Source organism: Sphaeramia orbicularis, chromosome 18, assembly GCF_902148855.1.
Source record: "Sphaeramia orbicularis chromosome 18, fSphaOr1.1, whole genome shotgun sequence".
In the NCBI taxonomy this organism is placed as follows: Eukaryota; Metazoa; Chordata; class Actinopteri; order Kurtiformes; family Apogonidae; genus Sphaeramia; species Sphaeramia orbicularis.
In genome coordinates this window covers 39,754,230-39,773,102 of record NC_043974.1, presented here as the reverse complement: position 1 = coordinate 39,773,102, position 18,873 = coordinate 39,754,230, and the positions used below count along the sequence as shown (strand labels likewise).

Sequence of the window (18,873 nt, the reverse complement as noted above, 5' to 3'; positions counted from 1 at the left end):
TTTTGCACTGGCAAGACGTGGTTTTTCGGGCGTAGCGCAAATGGTATATCGCACAAAACTGCAGTGGAAAGAGCTTTTTCCACAACTAGAGTCACGTGACTAAAAAAAGCCGGATGATGACGGATGTTATAACAAGCGAAGGAGAAGAGTTTTAAAAGAAACGTGTGGACACACCAGGACACCCAATCATTTTTTAATTTAGTACAGGACTGACGGGTAATATATAATCCTACTATAACGGACGTTCTGTGTGCGATACGTGTCCCGATGTTGCAGCACAGGAGGGCGTACTGGTGCAATACAGCTGTTGCACCACAGGAGGGCGCTATCGTACAATGGCACCACGGGTACAATGCAGCTAGTAATAATAATAATGAATATATCTGTAAATCAACATGATATTTACGTTCATCGCCATGTTTATGGAATGACTTCTTGTGTCATCTGGCGATAATAAATAAACAAATCATCGCATTTGTGATTTAATGGAAAAATCGACATTACACACTTTTGTTTTTCCACACTTAATAAATATCGGTAAAGTTTCGTGCAGACGTCCAATGGAAAAGCGACTAATGTTGTAAATCAGGAGCGTTTGCTCTTCAGACCCATCATCTGACAACATTATGATCTACAGGAGTTCTTCTCCAACCACCACAACTCTGTCAAACAACAGAAAATGTGGAAAAGTCTTCAGTCGATCAGATAAAGCAGCACAGGATAGACAGTCTGTCAGGTGGCTCCGGTCCTAGCTCTGGTCTTCTTTCTGAGCTTGTACTGCCTGGTCCTGGTCTGTGGTTCCAGTTGAAGCCAAAGTGGTCTGGTCCCTCTGTGAGGCGTTCAGGGCCAGCTGCATGGCCCAGATGCTCAGCGGCCTCATGTAGGCCAGAGAGCGGTAGATGCTCTTCTCACAGTAGGCCTCAGGAGTCTGGAAGGCCATGCCCAGCTGTTCCCACACAGTCCGGTAACAGCCTTCAGCCGTACGCAGGCCTTCGGTCAACATACCCTGAGGAGGACAACAGCAATACAGTCACAAACAAAATGATTAGACCATCAAAAGTCATCACAAACAATAGTTATGCAATCCAGTACTAACTCCTGTGTGTATTGTTTCCGTGACTGTACATATATATCGTTGCTGTCGGGCAGAAACCACTGATGTCCAAATCGGTTATTTTTCAGAAGTAGAAGAACGGAGTTAAGAAATGTAGTCATAAGCCTTTTTCAACACTTTTCATTAGTTAAATATTTCTAAAACCATCAGGCCAATATGAAGACTGACCCACAGAATAATTTTATGACCAAAATAAAGACCAAACATGGACTTACGAGGTTTCCGCACAACAGTGACGATATGGGCATGGATGGATGGATAAATAAATATCCATCCATCCTGTGGAAATAATTTAGACCATCAAAAGTCATCACAAACAATGGTTATGCAATCCAGTACTAACTCCTGTGTGTATCATGTGACTAAAACAGACAGAAAAGAAAACATGGAATGCCTAAAAGCACTGTTTTTGTCAGTACAATGCCATAGATACTGATGGAAAAACTGAAGTGATTTTGGTTATTATCAAGGAAACATGGAAAATGGATAGATATCAGCTCTGAAATTAAACTACTATGAGCTATTTTTTTTGTCATCATTATATTTGTCCAAACAAATGTACCTTTAGTTGTACCAGGCATTAAAATGAACAAGAAATAGAAGAAAACAAGGGGTGGTCTAATAATTTTTTCTGCAAATGTACTGATGTAAACTGTCTAATATCTGTTGATCCAGTAATCCTGTCATTACATGTAAATAATTGGTGTAAAATACAGTTTGTCATCTTTTCACGGCCATGAGATATGACCCATTTGGATGTTCAGAGGCTCCGGAGTGAATGTGGAAACACCGTCATACACCGTTATATTTGTCCAAATAAATGTACCTTTAGTTGTACCAGGCATTAAAATGAACAAGAAACTGAAGGAAAAAGGGTGGTCTAATAATTTTTTCCGCAACTGTACAGGGTGGGGAAGCAAAATTTACAATATTTTGAGGCAGGGATTGAAAGACAGTGTATGACCAATTAGTTTATTGAAAGTCATGAGAATTTATTTGCCACAAGAAAATGTACATAATAGAAAATGTTTTTATTCTGTGTCCTCCTTCTTTCTCAATAACTGCCTTCACACGCTTCCTGAAACTTGCGCAAGTGTTCCTCAAATATTGGGGTGACAACTTCTCCCATTCTTCTTTAATAGTATCTTCCAGACTTTCTCGTAATAGTTTTGCTCATAGTCATTCTCTTCTTTCCATTATAAACAGTCTTTATGGACACTCCAACTATTTTTGAAATCTCCTTTGGTGTGACGAGTGCATTCAGCAAATCACACACTCTTTGACGTTTGCTTTCCTGATTACTCATATGGGCAAAAGTTTCTGAAAAGGTATGGATAATAGTGTTAGGTATGATTATGACATCAATATATGTTTGGTTTCAAAACAGTTGACGTAGTGCCTGCTGAGAAAAAACAACTAAATGTTCATTGTAAATTTTGCTTCCCCACCCTGTACATGTGTCACCATAATTTACAACTAAACCACCACAAATTAAGGGGAAAAAAAAGGGTAACTATTCTCTGAGACTCAAATGAAGTTGCAAGTTGAAGAGAAAAACAAACAAACCCCCCCCCCCAAAAAAAACATAAAAATTGGAATATGGTTCATTTATAAACTAATTAGATGCATAACCCTTACTGAGACACAAACATCCCAAAGCTCACTGGGCTTCATGAGTACAGAGTCGGACTGAACTGAACATGTGTGTATGCAGCCTGCACATGTAGACCAACCTCATGGATCATAGTCGCTGCCAGCCCATACACGACTCCGATCCAGACCTCATCAGACTGGACACTGGAGCGGTCCGGTACTCCTTCAGGACGCATCCCATTGACCGCTCCCATGTGACCTCCGGCAAAACTCATCACATTCAGTTCATACACGGACTTCAGCGCACTGCGGATCTTCTCCTGTGGAAAAGCCTTAGAGGACACAGAGCATGCTCAGACCACACTGCACAGGTTTGTCCTTCTGTAAATTCAACCCACTTAGTTTATAACTTTGGTTGCTGGTTAAAAACAGTAGTTGTGTCTGACCTTGAATTCTCCGTCTCCTAAGCCGGAGGCCCTCAGGAACCAATGTCCAGCACACTGGTCAGACATAACGCTGTTCGACAGGTCCCTCCCACTGCTGTCATAGTTGTAATACTTGCCTAAACACAACGGGAAAAGTACAAAAACAAAGGCATTTCAAGGCTGAAGCTACTGTGTGGAAGTCATCAGGTGAATATATAAACTACAGGCAGTAACCAAGATGTGTCCCAGTGTATTTATGTCCTTATAGTTTAGAAACATCAACATTTCCTTCAAGTTTCATGGGAGATTTTTCTTCCTCAGTGAGATGTAGAAAGTAGATTGTTAGTTGTGGTAAAAAATTACTGTTTACAGTCAGAGCATGAAAAATATTTTAGAAATTTAGAGGCAGAACATTTAATCATAATAATGGATAAAAAAACAAAATCAGTGTTGAGAGAAATTAAGAAAAAACAACCAAAAATTTGGAAGAAAAGCTCAATTTAATTCATTTTAAAGAAAACCAATGAAATGCCATAATCTTTATCACAATATAAAACTGTATTATGACATTAGTTGTTATCGTTTTGTATCCCAGACCCGTTAGTAAAGAAACAACTGAATTCAAGGTGTCTCAATACTTTTGTCCATATTGTGTTGTTTCTGTTTCAAGATGAAGTGATTTTTGAAGAAATACAGATCAAGCTCTGAATTCTATTTACCAACTTTCTTTTACAGGTGTGGGAAACTGTCAAACCTCAGTCCTATCCTCAGTACCATGAATCTGTAAGTCTTTCTGTGGTTACTCACCTGAATCTCTTGCATTATGGTGAACAATTTCGAAGTGCCATCCACCAGAAACAGTCCATATGTTTACAAATGAGCCGGGAGGTCACTCGGGCATCTTTGGAATTTTGTCGCGACGAGTATTGTGGAAAACGAAGGCTCGCGCAGCCGCCTTACAGCGGCAGCTGGAACAGACATGATCGGAAACGGCAGGAGCTCTCTTCCTTCTGTGCATATTCCTCCAGCCGTTTCCACGTGTTTGTTTCATCCATATAATACCATATGGTCGCACTGCCACTGCCAGGTGGCTGCGCCAACCTCCGTTTCCCACAATGCACATCGCGACAAAATTCCAAAGTTGCCTGAGTGACGTCCTGGGTCGGTTTGTAAACACATGGTTTGTTTCTGGTGGATGGCACCTCGAAGCTGTTCAACGTAATGCAAGAGATTCAGGTGAGTAATGACAGACAGACTGACAGATTCATGACACTGAGGATATGACTGAGGTTTGACAGATCTGATGAAAAATTGGTCATGAAAGTCTCCCGCACCTTTAACATTTGCAGCTGTTACCTGATGATTTTGCACATTTATAACAATCCCAACATGCAAAAAAAAAATGCTGTGGCAAATGAATTAACCCTTAACAGTTCAAAACTGTTTTCCCCATGTAGCAGAACATGGTAAATTATGTGTCAGCCATTTTTCATTTCGCTATGTCCCTAACCCTAACATGCTTCACAAGAGGAAAAGATCATCTTCGTGATGGCATGTGAAGGCAACATTAGTCCCCATTTTCCACATAAATGAGTCTGTATAAGTTTTTAAACTTTTTTTTTTTTAAATCTTTGTTTTATTGACCTAAAACAGCATCTACATGTGGACAAGACACAAGAGAAGACAAGAGAGAGAAAAAAAAAATCTTTGTTTTGGTCGTGACGCTCTGAGCATATGTGGGAATAGTCAAATAGAGTGTGTGTGGACATCCACAGTGAACACAAACTTCTTACCGTTCCACAACAGTTTGTCGAATGCAGTGCTGCCTTTGTCCAGTGTGCTTCTGTAGAGCTGGTACATCTCCTTATTGTCCAACAGGATGGCCATCTTACACATCACACACAGCGACGCCAGCCACAGCCCACCACAATAAGCACTGCAGAAATACAAAAAGGAATAAAAAAAAGAGTGACAATGATGATCATTTGGATTACATAGACCTAGAAGTAAAAATCAGATCACATTCATGAGAACAGGACCAAAAGAAGAAAAAACAAAACAAAAAAACAAACCCAGTGCCTCTGGCCACAGCAGTCACCTGCACTCAAGCATAAAACCACATCCCAGGACGAAATGTACAAATAAAGAAGCCAGTGTCAACACAAGAAAACATTTGCTAAGGCCTATTTAGCTTTAATACAGCACATTATGAACCCTACTGGTACAAAAAAACTTCCATCTATCTATAAATCTATCCAGAAACCGCAGCTAGGTGGTTTGGAATTTTCACCCATTAACAAAGAAGCTTTAAAATGTGTAATAAAACTCACATTACAGAGTTTCACAATATTATTCTGTTAGCGTCTGCCTGTAAATGTCTTCAGCTCCTCTTTTCGACCTTGGTTGTTTTACACTGTGTTCTGTTTCAGCTTTAACAGACATAACCACATGGTCAATAAGACTTTTTCATGGTCTTTTCGCCGTTACTACAGCCTCTAACACTGCAGATAAGCGCCACAGTGATAAACACGTCTCACTTTTTCCATTTCCTTTTTTCTTTTCCTTTTTGAAAGCCACTCAACCTGAAGGTAGAAAATCTCACACAGATACTTGTGTCGTTGTCAGCTCCACTGGACTCATCCTAGTTTAACCCGTAAAGACCCAGTGCTCCTTTTGTGGCAGTTCCCAAAGTAATTTTTCTTTCTAGGGATTTATCATCATTTATTATAATATTATCTTCTGTATTTAGCATTTTTTTTCAGTGAAAATCTGGTATTTTCCTATATTTAATTTATTGATCATGTAGATGTTCATTAAAGCTCATATTAAAGTTAAGGTCATTATGTCAGAAACTGCAGAAAAAGTGACTATTTCAGTTAAATCTATCATTAACTGACCATAAACCCAGAGTGTCCATCCACTGTTATTGATCCGACTCCATGGGTTTTTGTTAGAACCAGAGACACAAGACTTGGACCCAAATGCACAACCCACAGACAGGAATACAGTTAATGAGTGTTTATTAAACACGGACAGGAAAAACAGTTCACAAAAAGGCTTTTTGAATGAATCCTCGCTGGTTAGTCTGTGTGGATTCGTCACGACGTCCGAATCCAGTAAAGGGAGCTCTCTGCCCGGGTCGGGAGCACACGAGGGGAACCCGACTAGAAACAAGCAGAGAAGTGTCAGGGGACAGACCAGGTCATACACGGGAAGTCCAAAAAACAGGCAACGGTACATGGGGGAAAAGCAAAAGCACTAACCGTGAGTCCAGGCAAAAGGTCGAATACCAGTGTGGCAGAATCAGGCAGAGGTACCGATGAGGGGATCAGGCAGGCTCAGAACAACCAGGAACAATCCGGGTCAGGAACGAACAGACAGGCAGACGAACAGGTTCAGAGAAACGCTGGTAAGTAGACACAACACAAGGAAGGAATACGAACTGGCACAGGACAGGGGAAAACACAGGGCTTATATACACAGAAGGGAGGGAAGACAATGAGACACAGGTGGAACAAATCAGGGCGGAGACAGGTAATCAACACAGGTGAAACAATCAGGGAGAGGAAGCAAAGACACCAGACATGACACAAGAAGAGGATTAACAAAATAAAACAGGAAATGACACACAAGACAGACAAAACATACAAGAGTCCAGGTACTGATATGACAGTTTTACTGGTGAATCAATGTTGTAGAAGATGACGGTGTTTCCACGGTAACTATGGAGCCTCTGAACGTCCAAATGGGTCATATTTGATGACCATGAAAAGATGAAAAACTGTATTTTACCTGAATTACTTCACCATATTGATGCACCTTATGTAGTTTTATTACACTTACCTGTCAAATCACTTTAACCCTTTCATGCATGAATTATGAGAACCTTAATCAAATTATTTTCCTGAGTGTTTTTATTCCTCTTTAGGCATGAAAAAACAATGCAATTGAAAATTTTGTTCTGAAAAATAAATAAATTAATTAAATTAAAATAATGTTTAAATTTTTTTTTTAAAATACATAAAAAAATAATAATGAAAAAAACTTCTTATGAACCTATTTTTCATGAAGTTGCAAAAATGTCCATTCAGCTGGACACCATATGTTTAATTTTAGATGCACAGAAACATGTATTTACTAATAAATTGTGTGAAAACTATGGTGTGGCTTGTGATTATGCTCAGGAGAGCTCTACATAATGTTACCAATTCATGCCAGAAAAGATATTCAATTCAATTCAACTTTATTTGTATAGCCCAATATCACAACAAGGTTATCTCAAAGGGCTTTACAGAGTCAGTTAGAGTAAACAACAGTCAAATGAACAGCAAGAAAATGAGTAGTGTCCAGGGCATCCCCCGTCCTTAGACCCTCCTTCTCGGCAAGGAAAAACTCAAAACCCAGTGGGAAAAGGGAGAAACCTCGGGGAGAACCACAGTGAAGGAGAGATCCACTCCCATGGACGGACAGGCTATAGATGCAGCAGGACTGATGGACGTCCATTTGCAGATGTAGTTCTAGTCTACAAGGATGCAGTAGGGTGGACACATGGGGGGTCCATCCCGCTGGATGAGACAGGCAGGGGCGAGGAGGCCCATCCACAGTGGTGAGGCCGAGGACGTCCATCCAGACAGGTGGGGGAGGGGGTCAGGACACAGGACAGGGCAGGACACAGATGGGTCAGCGCAGATCCTGCCATCATTGGCTCCCAAGTGGTTACAACTGAAAAAGTAGCCACTCCCCCGGAGGGGAGTGGGGAAAGGGGACATCGGGTGAATAGCACTGCACAAACTAAGTTGGCTAAATATTAAAAATATAAGTGCAGACCAGAATGGTACGTAGAACCAGAAACAGGAGATAGGACTCAGTGCCTGTACTTCCCCCAGCATTCTTGCTCCTAGGGCAGCTTAGACTGAACTGTGGGTTTAGTCTGGTTTGAACTAGCCTGACCATAAGCTTTTTCAAATAGGAATGTTTTTAGCCTGACCTTAAATGTAGAGACTGTGTCGGCCTCTTTAATGTTAACTGGAAGCTGATTCCATAAAACAGGAGCTTGGTAACTAAAGGCTCTAGCTCCTACTGTACTTTTACAGACCCTGGGAACTACCAGTAGACCTGCATTCTGAGAACGAAGGGTTCTGTTGGGATGGTACGGCACCAGAGCATCTCTGAGATAAGAGGGGCCCATACCATTAATGGTCTTGTATGTGAGGAGGAGGATTTTGAATCTAATTCTAAACTCAATTGGAAGCCAGTGAAGGGCTTGGAGCACAGGGGTGATGTGTTCTCTTCTATTTGTTCCTGTTAGTAGTCTCGCTGCCGCGTTCTGAACCAGTTGATAACTTTTTAGAGAGCTTTTAGGACATGCTACGAGAAGGGAGTTGCAGTGATCTAATCTAGATGTAACAAACGCATGAACTAATTTTTCTGCATCATTTTTAGAAAGAATATTTCTAATTTTGGCTATGTTGCGCAGGTGGAAGAAGGCGGTTCTGCAGGCTTGGTTAATATGTGGTTTAAATGATAGATCTGGGTCAAATAGAACTCCTAGGTTTCTAACTGTGGTGCTAGAGGCTACACTCACATTGTCCAGAGTGACTATCTGGTCAGATAGGGAGTCTCTTGCATTTTTAGGGCCTATTATAATGACCTCTGTTTTTTCAGGGTTAAGTAAAAGATAATTAGCGCTCATCCAGGTTTTAATGTCACGGACACAGGAACTTAGTTTATCTACTTGTCTGGTCTGATCAGGTTTAATCGATAAATACAGTTGTGTATCATCTGCGTAACAGTGAAACTTAATGCCATGTTTTCTAATAATGTTACCTAAAGGCAGCATGTATAGTGTAAACAAAATGGGCCCGAGGACCGACCCTTGTGGCACGCCGCAACTAACTCTGGAATATGTTGATGATTGTTGGTTTACATTAACAAACTGGTACCTATTAGATAAATAGGATTTAAACCAGCAGAGGGCTGCTCCTCTAATGCCTATGTCCCATTCTAATCTCTGCAGTAAGATACTGTGGTCGATAGTGTCAAAAGCTGCACTCAGGTCCAATAAGACCAGGATCGAGACCAAACCATCGTCAGCAGCTAATAACAAGTCATTGGTTACTTTGACTAATGCGGTTTCAGTGCTATGATGAGCACGAAAGCCAGACTGGAAGTGTTCAAATAAACTATTGTCCTGTAAATGCTGACACAGCTGTTTAACTACCACTCTTTCAAGAACTTTTGAGAGGAAGGGTAAATTAGATATAGGTCTGTAACTGACCAGGAGGTCAGGATCTAGAGTAGGTTTTTTCAGAAGTGGTTTAATAACTGCAAATTTAAAAGATTGTGGCACGTAGCCAGTAACTAGTGAGGTATTAATTATAGTTAGAATTGTGTCAATAGTTAGGGGCAGAGTCTGTTTAAAAAGTTTGGTTGGGATTGGGTCTAAGAGGCAGGTCGATGGTTTGGAGGACATAATGTATGTATATGTAGTGTAGTGATATGTGATGATATGTGATGATATGTAGTGTATTAAAACTTTAATAAAGATATGTGTAAAAAAACAAAACAACAACATCGAAAAGAACAACAAAATCCATGTATACAAGAGAACAGCTGTAGAATAGCTGTCCGCTGTAGTGACCAGTGTGCATGAAAGGGTTAAATTAGAGCTGCAACCGATTAATCGATTAGGTGCTTGAAGAGAATGCAAAAATTCACGATTCGATTAATCAACTCGAATTAATTGAATGGAAACATATTCTATTGCAGTTTTCCTGAATTGAAGCTTCTTTGTGCGTCACAATAAGCGTCCGTGTGAAACACAACAGTGGAACCAATGTTTAACAGCAGAGAAATGAAGGAAACAAAGCTCTGATTCAGGAGAATTGTGGTTGAATGATTTTTTTTGGATCAGTTTGAAGCGATTAATCGGTTGCAGCTCTACTTTAAATCACTGTTTTCACTTTAAATCACTGTGCCCTGAAATGTGTAAATACTGTACACTGACTATACATTTAGTTTTCTACAGATTTTTGAATTAGAAGTGTTTGGTTTACAGTATTACACAGGAAGTTTTTTTAGACTAAGTTTTTTAGCATGTTTTCTGAGAGTATATACTAACCTTAATGTCAGTGTTAATCTGGTTACTAACCTTATGCTGTATGCAAAGATCCTGAATACTTACATTTCCCTTGGTATTAATAAAATATCTATCTATCTATCTATCTATCTATCTATCTATCTATCTATCTATCTATCTATCTATCTATCTATCTATCTATCTATCTATCTATCTATCTATCTATCTATCTATCTATCTATCTATCTATCTATCTATGTTCAGAAGTTATTCAACAGTTGACATCAGTAGATGATTTTGGTTGCCAGTGGCTGTTTGGGTCTTTATGGGTTAATCAAAACAAATCCATAATTCCTAATATGATGTAAAATTAAATGGGGAATTGTAATTATATTTAAATATATCTGGATATTTTTGCATTCTTCTGCAATAATCAGTAGACTTCATGGACACTATAATATAAATTACATTTTTCCACCGTGTCATTCTTCCACCCTCACCTTGGTCCAGTCACTGTCCATCCATCATAAGTCTGGTCTGCATATCCAGAGTTCTCAATGAGTCCGTCTCCATCCAGGTCGAACTTCATCTCCGACTCCATCACCGCCTGCCAAACCGAGAACCACAGAGATGAACAGAACATGTTTGTGACAGTGCAACCCAAACAGCAGATATCTTATATTATATTTAACCCATGAAGACCCAAACATCCACTGGTGACAGAAAGCATCTACTGACCTAAACTGTTTAATACTTGTTTATCCACTAATCCTATCAATACATGTAAATAATTTGTGCAAAATACAGTTTGTCATCTTTTCATGGTCATCAGATGTGACCCATTTGGACGTTCAGAGGCTCCGTAGTTACCGTGGAAACACCGCAATCATCTACAACATTGATTCACCAGTAAAACCCATGGAGTTGGATCAATAACAGTGGATAGACACACGTGGTTTATGTTCATTTAATGATATATTTTACTGAAACAATCACTTTTTCTGCAGTTTCTGACATAATGACCCTTAACTTTAATCTGATCTTTAAAGAACATCTACATGATCAATAAATTAAATATAGGAAAGTACATCCTTTGCACTGAAAAAAAAAAAAACAAAAACGCAAAATGCAGCGAATAATATTATAATAAATCGTGATAAATCACTTAAGAAAAATTAAATATAGAAAAAAATATATTTTGGAACAGCTATAAAAGTAGCACTGGGTCTTTATGGGTTAAGGCTGGACAGGATCTACAATGTACCGCATGTATCACAACTCTTCATAGAATTTTTTTTTATGATGGCGGCATATTAAGACATCCCTCTTAAGAGTTAGTGGTTCATCTTAAATAGATCAAGAATGAAGGTAAATCTGGATTATAGTGAGCCTTAGATCACAGATTATTGTAGTGTTTGTGTTGCATAAATACTACTACTACTAATAATAAAAATAATAATAATGATAATACTAATATTACTACTATTACTACTACTACTACTACTAATAATAATAATAATAATAATAATGATACTACTACTACTAATAATAATAATAAAAATAATAATAATAATAATAATGATAATACTAATATTACTACTATTACTACTACTACTACTACTACTACTACTACTAATAATAATAATAATAATAATAATAATGATACTACTACTACTACTACTACTACTATTAATAATAATAATGGTAATACTACTACTACTACTACTACTACTACTACTAGTACTAATAATAATAATAAAAATAATAATAATAATAATAATAATGATACTACTACTACTACTACTACTATTAATAATAATAATAATAATAATAATAATAATAATAATAATAATAATAATAATAATGATACTACTACTACTACTACTACTACTACTACTACTACTATTAATAATAATAATGGTAATACTACTACTACTACTACTACTACTACTACTACTACTAGTACTAATAATAATAATAATAATAATAATAATAATAATAATAATGCAATGTCAGTTAGGCTTACAAAGGAAAATGTAAACCACTTTAGAAAATATATCACCACATATATTGTGCTTCTGCCTAAATATTTTGAGAATTTTTGGCAATATCACTCAATCAATCAATCAAATTTCATTTATATAGCACCAAATCATAACAAAAGTTATCTCGTGCCACTTTACATATAGTTGGTCAAAACCAGACTCTCGAGCCAATTTCCAGAAACCCAGCAGAATCCTGCAGCCCTAATGACTCAGCCCATATCTTTTCCATATCAGATACAAATACGTCCTCAGTTACCTGGCAGATTGGCCACATGTCCTGTAAATACTGCCTGTCCTGTGTGAGATGGAAGTCTCTGTAAACCTGCAGGACAAACTTGAGGTTCAGGTCCTTCCAGTCTGCAGTGTCATGGATGAGGTAGGCATTGACCCTCTGCCACGGCTCATCATCTGGGGACAGGGTTATCGTACACAACCACAGTTAGAATAATGTCAGGATTCATCAGTCATGCCCAAGAGCATTACTGTGTGATGACAACATAACATGTTTTCAATCTGCAATTATCTGTCTCAAGCAACTTTACAAATCGAATCCTATGTTGCATTAAACAGAAATGTTCTATTACGCTGTCGCTACGAGGAAAATAGTAAGCAACCACAAGGTGTAAGGTGTCTGGTTTCTGTATTCATCATATGACTATATTGCGAAACAACCACTTGTATATGCTTTAAATACAGTCACTCATTACGTAGCTAAATTCCGACCAAATTCCTAAATAAAACTGAGCGTATTTCTAAAACATCATGCTATACAAACAACTACAAAAAAACATATCCTATAAAAGACAAATAATAAGGACACATGGCTGGGCACAGAATACCCTCTTCACTAAAACATCCTCGGTAATTTGCTTCCACAACAGCAGGTGGCGCCATCAGTCAGTAAAAATAAATACATAAATAAAAAGCTAGCGTTCTGCCAAAATCAACTCTGCCAAATAATGCAAATTTATTCACAGACATTTTCAGGGTCATTAGCACGTGGCTGGTTTAATTCCATTTGTCAGTATGAATAATTAAATAAATATAAGGTTCAAATAAATTCTTACGAAATATTTGCACTTTTCTGTTTTGTTTTGTAAATACAATCTAGTATAAGATGCCAATGAAATACATAAAAAGCCACATTCTCTGAACTGAATACACATTTCAGCAGAAGCCAAGAATGTTTTCAAAAAGAACAGAATCTTTTAGATTTTAAAACACAACTTGAACTTTGCTAACTGGAAGGGTTAGCTGCTGTTAGCTTGTTGGCTAAAACAGTGTTTCTCAAAAAGTGGGGCGGGCCCCCCACTTTTTGCTTTTTGCTTCGCTTTGCTTTTTGCTTCGCTTTCCGGGGGGCGCATGGAATCATTCCTAGGTGTTTATTTTTTCTTCAGGTTAGCACATGAAACAGGTGGAACTAATGTTTTAGCGTTGGAGCATTCTGGACTCATTTTAGGGTTTAGGTTTGGAGAATGGACAAGGATTGGACTGGAAAAGAAAAATGTGCAGTGTTTCTGTTTTTGCACAGTTTGTACAGTTTGCACTTTGATGTTCTCAGATGTGCAACAGCCGAACACGCTAACCGAATTGCGCCACAGAGACTGTATGAGGGATGAAATACAGTTAAAAGAGTAGAGACGATGCTGGCAGGTTTGGCTTCATACAGTCCTTTTTTTGTGGATACTACACAATATCATACTATTTTAAACTGTAATCTAAATAATATGAAAACACAATTCGTACTAGTAGTCGGTCCTTCACTGGGTAAAAACCCATTAAATATTTTTGCACTGATTTATCTTCATTTCTTTTAATTCCCATTATGAGACTTTTTATCAGGTATATATTGAACAAATCATTGTTCTAACTGTGTTTAATATGTATATTTGTGTGTGTACATTTTGAAATTTGTGCCTTTTCTGTTACTTTACGTAATTATACTTGAATGGAGTAACTATGACACACAATAATTCCTCTTGGGATTAATCATGTATTACCATAAATGAACCAGTCGTCCCTGGGTGGGCTCGAACCACCAACCTTTCGGTTAACAGCCGAACGCGCTAACCGAATTGCGCCACAGAGACTGTATGAGGTGCAGAATACAGTTAAAAGAGTAGAGACGATGCTGGAAGGTTTTGGTTTTATACAATCCTTTTTCTTTTTTTTGTGAATGCTACATAATATCATACTATTTTAAACTGGAATTCAAATAATATGAAAATAAAATTATTAGTAGTAGGTCCTTCACTGGGTACCATCCCATTTGTCTGCATTTCTTCTCATTTTCATATCGATAATATTTCAATCAATCAATCAAACTTTATTTCTATAGCACTTTTCATACATGGTACATGTAGCACAAAGTGCTTCACAACAAAACCCCCCACAGTCCCGCAGTTGCAAATAAAAATACAAGCAATCAAAGTAAAATTTATAGTAAGAGTTTAATTAAAAGCTAGCCTAAAAAGATAAGTTTTAAGTTTACTTTTAAAAATATGAACACTCGCAGCGGACCTCAGGTCCTCAGGTAGGCTGTTCCATAGTTTGGGGCCATAAAAGCTGAATGAGGCCTCACCATGAGTCTTAGTGTGGACTCTAGGAACAGTTAAGAGATTACTACCTGAGGACCTGAGGGTCCGAGAGGGCTCATATGTTAAAAGCAAATCAGATAAATAAATAGGGCTAAGACCATTAAGAGTTTTAAAAACCAATAAAAGCTCTTTAAAACTGATCCTGAAGCTCACAGGAGCCAGTGCACAGACCTGAGCACTGGTGTTATATGCTCTCTCTTTCTGGTCCTCGTCAGCAGTCGGGCTGCAGAGTTCTGGAGCAGCTGCAGCGGTGCAGTGGTCTTCTGGGGAAGACCAGAAAGGAGAGCGTGACAGTAATCAATTCGACTTGAGACAAAAGCATGTATCAAAGTCTCTGCACTGGCTCGAGAGAGAAATGGTCGTACTCTGGCAATATTTTTTAAATGATAAAAACCAGTTTTGGTGACAGACCTGATGTGTGGCTCAAAGCTAAGCTCACAATCTAGTAAAACACCCAGACTTTTAACCCTCTCAGAGGAGCCGAGTGAATGGGTTTGGAGCTTAGCTTTGAGCCTCTCCCTCTGAGCCTCAGGACCAACAATTAAAACCTCAGTTTTGCCCTGGTTGAGCTGGAGGAAGTTTGCTGCCATCCAGGACTTAATATCTAAAATACAATTAAAAAGGGTGTCGATGGGGCTGAGGTCATCTGGAGACACGGCAACATAAAGTTGAGTGTCATCAGCATAACCATGAAAGTTAATGCCGTGTCTCCTGATGACCTGTCCTAGAGGCAACATATAAAGGTTAAAAAGGGTTGGACCTAAAATTGACCCTTGGGGAACACCACGATCCATTTTGCACCTTTTTGATGAGTGTTCCCCAATACTAACATAAAAATCCCTGTTTGTTAAAAATGATTCAAACCAGTTAAAAACAGACCCAGAGAGACCAACTGTGTTATGTAATCTGTCTAAAAGAATGTGGTGGTCCACAGTGTCAAACACTGCCGTAAGATCCAACAGGACCAAGACGGCAAGCTTTTTGTTGTCCATGTTGGATCTAATGTCATTTAAAATTTGAACCAGTGCCGTCTCTGTACTATGGTGTGCTCTAAAACCAGATTGATAAAATTCTAAAATGTTGTTAGAATTAATAAAATCGTTGATCTGGTTAAAAACAATTTTCTCTAAAATTTTACTTAAAAACGGCAGGTTGGACACAGGTCTGTAGTTACTGGCAAGGGAGGGGTCCAGTTTATGATTCTTGAGAAGGGGTCTGACCATGGCGGTTTTAAGAGCTGTAGGAAAGACCCCTGTCTGCAATGAATAATTTACAATATTAAGAACATCATCATCGATAAATGTAAAAATCGATTTAAAAAGAGACGTGGGAATGGAATCTAAAAAGCAAGTGGTTGTTTTTAACTGTAAAACGACTTTGTTAAGACTCTCAGCATCAACCAGGGCAAAATTCTCCAAAGTAGCAGATAAGACAGTGGATCTGAGATAAAAGCATTGCCTGGCTGTGGTTGCTGACCTGATCTGACCTGATAGACTGTATTTTACTGGTGAAGTGACTTAAGAACATATCACAGTTGGGCATATTTGAAGGAGCACTGTTGTTGAAGATGGGGTTAATTACCGAGCTAAATGTGGAAAACAGTACCTTTGGATTATGGCGGTTGTCATTTATAAGTTTGGAGAAATATGAGTGTCTTTCTTCCTTCAGACAGTTATTGTAGTTTTTAAGTTGTTCCCTGTAAATTTCATAATTGACTGTGATTTTATTCTTGCGCCACTTTCTTTCTGCTTTCCTGCAATTTTTCTTGAGATTTTTAGTTTTTTCATTTTTCCATGGGCAGTTTTTTATTTTACCCATTTTTACTTTTAAAGGGGCTACAGCATCGAGAGTAGATTTCAATTTATTATTAAAATTGTCAACAATAAAATCACAGGAAGAGGGTAAAACGGGGCGAGGAATTTGAATTAAAATCTTGGTAAAATTTGAAGTCACTTCAGCAGTAAGATAACGCTTCTTGACAATTTGTACAGACCGGGGAGGCTGAACAATAATACTTACATTAAAAAACACACAAAAATGATCTGATAGGCCAACATCCACAACAGAGACAGGATCAGCAGAAATTCCATATGTGATCACAAGATCCAGTGTGTGGCCTCTGTTGTGAGTGGGTTGTGAGACATGTTGTTTAAAATCCATACAATTTAAAATATTTAAAAATTCTGTTGCCAACAAGTCTGATTGATTATCAATGTGTAAATTAAAATCACCTACAATAATAATTTTCTCATATGTTGAGTGAGCAATGGACAGGAGATCAGAGAACTGACTGATAAAGAGTGTAGAGGGCTTGGGGGGGGCGGTAAATGCAGATAAAAAGAATATGAGGATTAATTCAAACCAGAGAGTGATACTCAAATGATGAGTAGTGATTAAAAGAAACATTTTTGAAGCCGTATGAGGTGGAAAAGATTGTGGCTGTGCCACCTCCTCTTTTTCCTGTGCGGGATGAGTATGCGTAGTTATAATCAGGAGGGGTGGTTTCATTTAAAATTGCCGCTCCATCAGCACCTGTCCATGTCTCTGTTAAAAACATGCAGTCTAAGTTCCTGTCAATAATCATATCATTAATTACAAACGATTTATTTGACAGTGATCTCACGTTTAAAACTGCCGTTTTAAAAGTCCCTGAGGGATTGTTCTCCTCGGTTCCGTGCATGCGCAGGGGCACAAGATGATTTAAGTTTATGGACTTACGACCGATCCTCTGTCTTTTAGATTTGTTTGTTATGTGGACTGGAATATTGTGCGTCGGTATACTTAACTCTGATGAGGTCCGAAGTCATTCCTGAGACTGCGAGGATGTGGATGTTCTATTCTATTGTTAATTGCCTTTTCCTCTTTTCCATTTTTATAGTAACACACTACTTTCTGCAGTACAATACTGTTCAAATAATTGTCACAACGGTATGGTACCAAAGTGTGTTCCAACCCTAATCCAACAAAGTGGAAGTGCTGCTGGGTCTTCTTCTTGGTGATTATCCACAGGTGCTCTCTGGAAACTTGTGGTGTGTCTGGTTGTTTAGAGTCAAAAAAAAAAAAAAAAAAAAAAATCTGCATTCGCATGCTAGGCACACTGTAGGATTTGTGTAAAAATAAAATGTCTTTATTAATTCATGGCATTTTTTAAAAATACAGTCAACGTGTTGCAACCTCTGGTCTTCATCAGGGCTTTTTTCACTAGTGAGTTGCACACCTTCATACAATCACTTTGATGACCTGAAGGAGGGAGGTGTGAGGGGAAAGAAAAGAGAGAAACAAAAAAAAACATGCATACAGACAAACATATACATTTGCACACATATACACACACGCACACAAATAATAATAATAAAATAAATAAATTAATTAATTTAAAAAAATAAAAAATGAAAAAGAAAAAATAATAATGAAAAAAATATATTAAAAAAAATAAATCAACAAAAAAAACAAAGAAGTATATTTAAAAAAAAAAAAAAAAATATATATATATATATATATATATATATATATATATATATATATATATATATATATATATATATATATATATATATATATACACACAAATACACATTGAGGTTTTCCTTTAAATAGTACTGTTCCGTTCCATGTGACGTCAGCCCGCTTAGCTCAGTCGGTAGAGAATCACACTCGTAATCTCAAGGTTGCTGGTTCGAGCCCCACGTTGGGCGCAAACATTTGGAGGGAGGTGGATTGTTCATGTTCAAAATTCCACTAAGTGCTGTGAGAAATGCCACATCGGTAGGTATAGCTTTAACAAAACATTACTATAAACAAAGCAGTCGTCCCTGGGTGAGTTCGAACCACCAACCTTTCAGTTAACAGCCGAACTGCGCCACAGAGACACACATGCCCATATATGGCCGTACAGAACCCTCATGAAATTACTTCCGGTGCTGCGCAGAACCAATTGAGGTTTTCCTTTAAATAGCAGTGTTCCGTTCCATGTGACGTCAGCCCGGTTAGCTCAGTCGGTAGAGAATCAGACTCATAATCG

At 38.1% G+C, this 18,873-nt stretch overlaps 1 protein-coding gene and 1 non-coding gene across 2 annotated transcripts in view; both read right to left on the bottom strand.

Annotated features, from left to right (window-relative positions):
• Window positions 1-522: 522 nt before the first annotated feature.
• The window catches only part of LOC115438497 (non-lysosomal glucosylceramidase-like), a 203,364-nt gene continuing 185,013 nt past the window's right edge, over window positions 523-18,873 (bottom strand). The window contains exons 6-11 of the mRNA XM_030162147.1: window positions 12,512-12,663; window positions 10,711-10,817; window positions 4,926-5,068; window positions 3,154-3,269; window positions 2,848-3,039; window positions 523-1,006 (exon numbers count right to left, since the gene is read on the bottom strand). Of these exons, the coding sequence (XP_030018007.1) occupies window positions 749-1,006; window positions 2,848-3,039; window positions 3,154-3,269; window positions 4,926-5,068; window positions 10,711-10,817; window positions 12,512-12,663 (968 nt within the window). The 3' untranslated portion in view covers window positions 523-748. The remainder of the gene's footprint in view (window positions 1,007-2,847; window positions 3,040-3,153; window positions 3,270-4,925; window positions 5,069-10,710; window positions 10,818-12,511; window positions 12,664-18,873) is intronic.
• trnan-guu (transfer RNA asparagine (anticodon GUU)) lies at window positions 14,271-14,345 on the bottom strand. Its single transcript has one exon. It is a non-coding gene; the product is annotated as a tRNA-Asn (tRNA).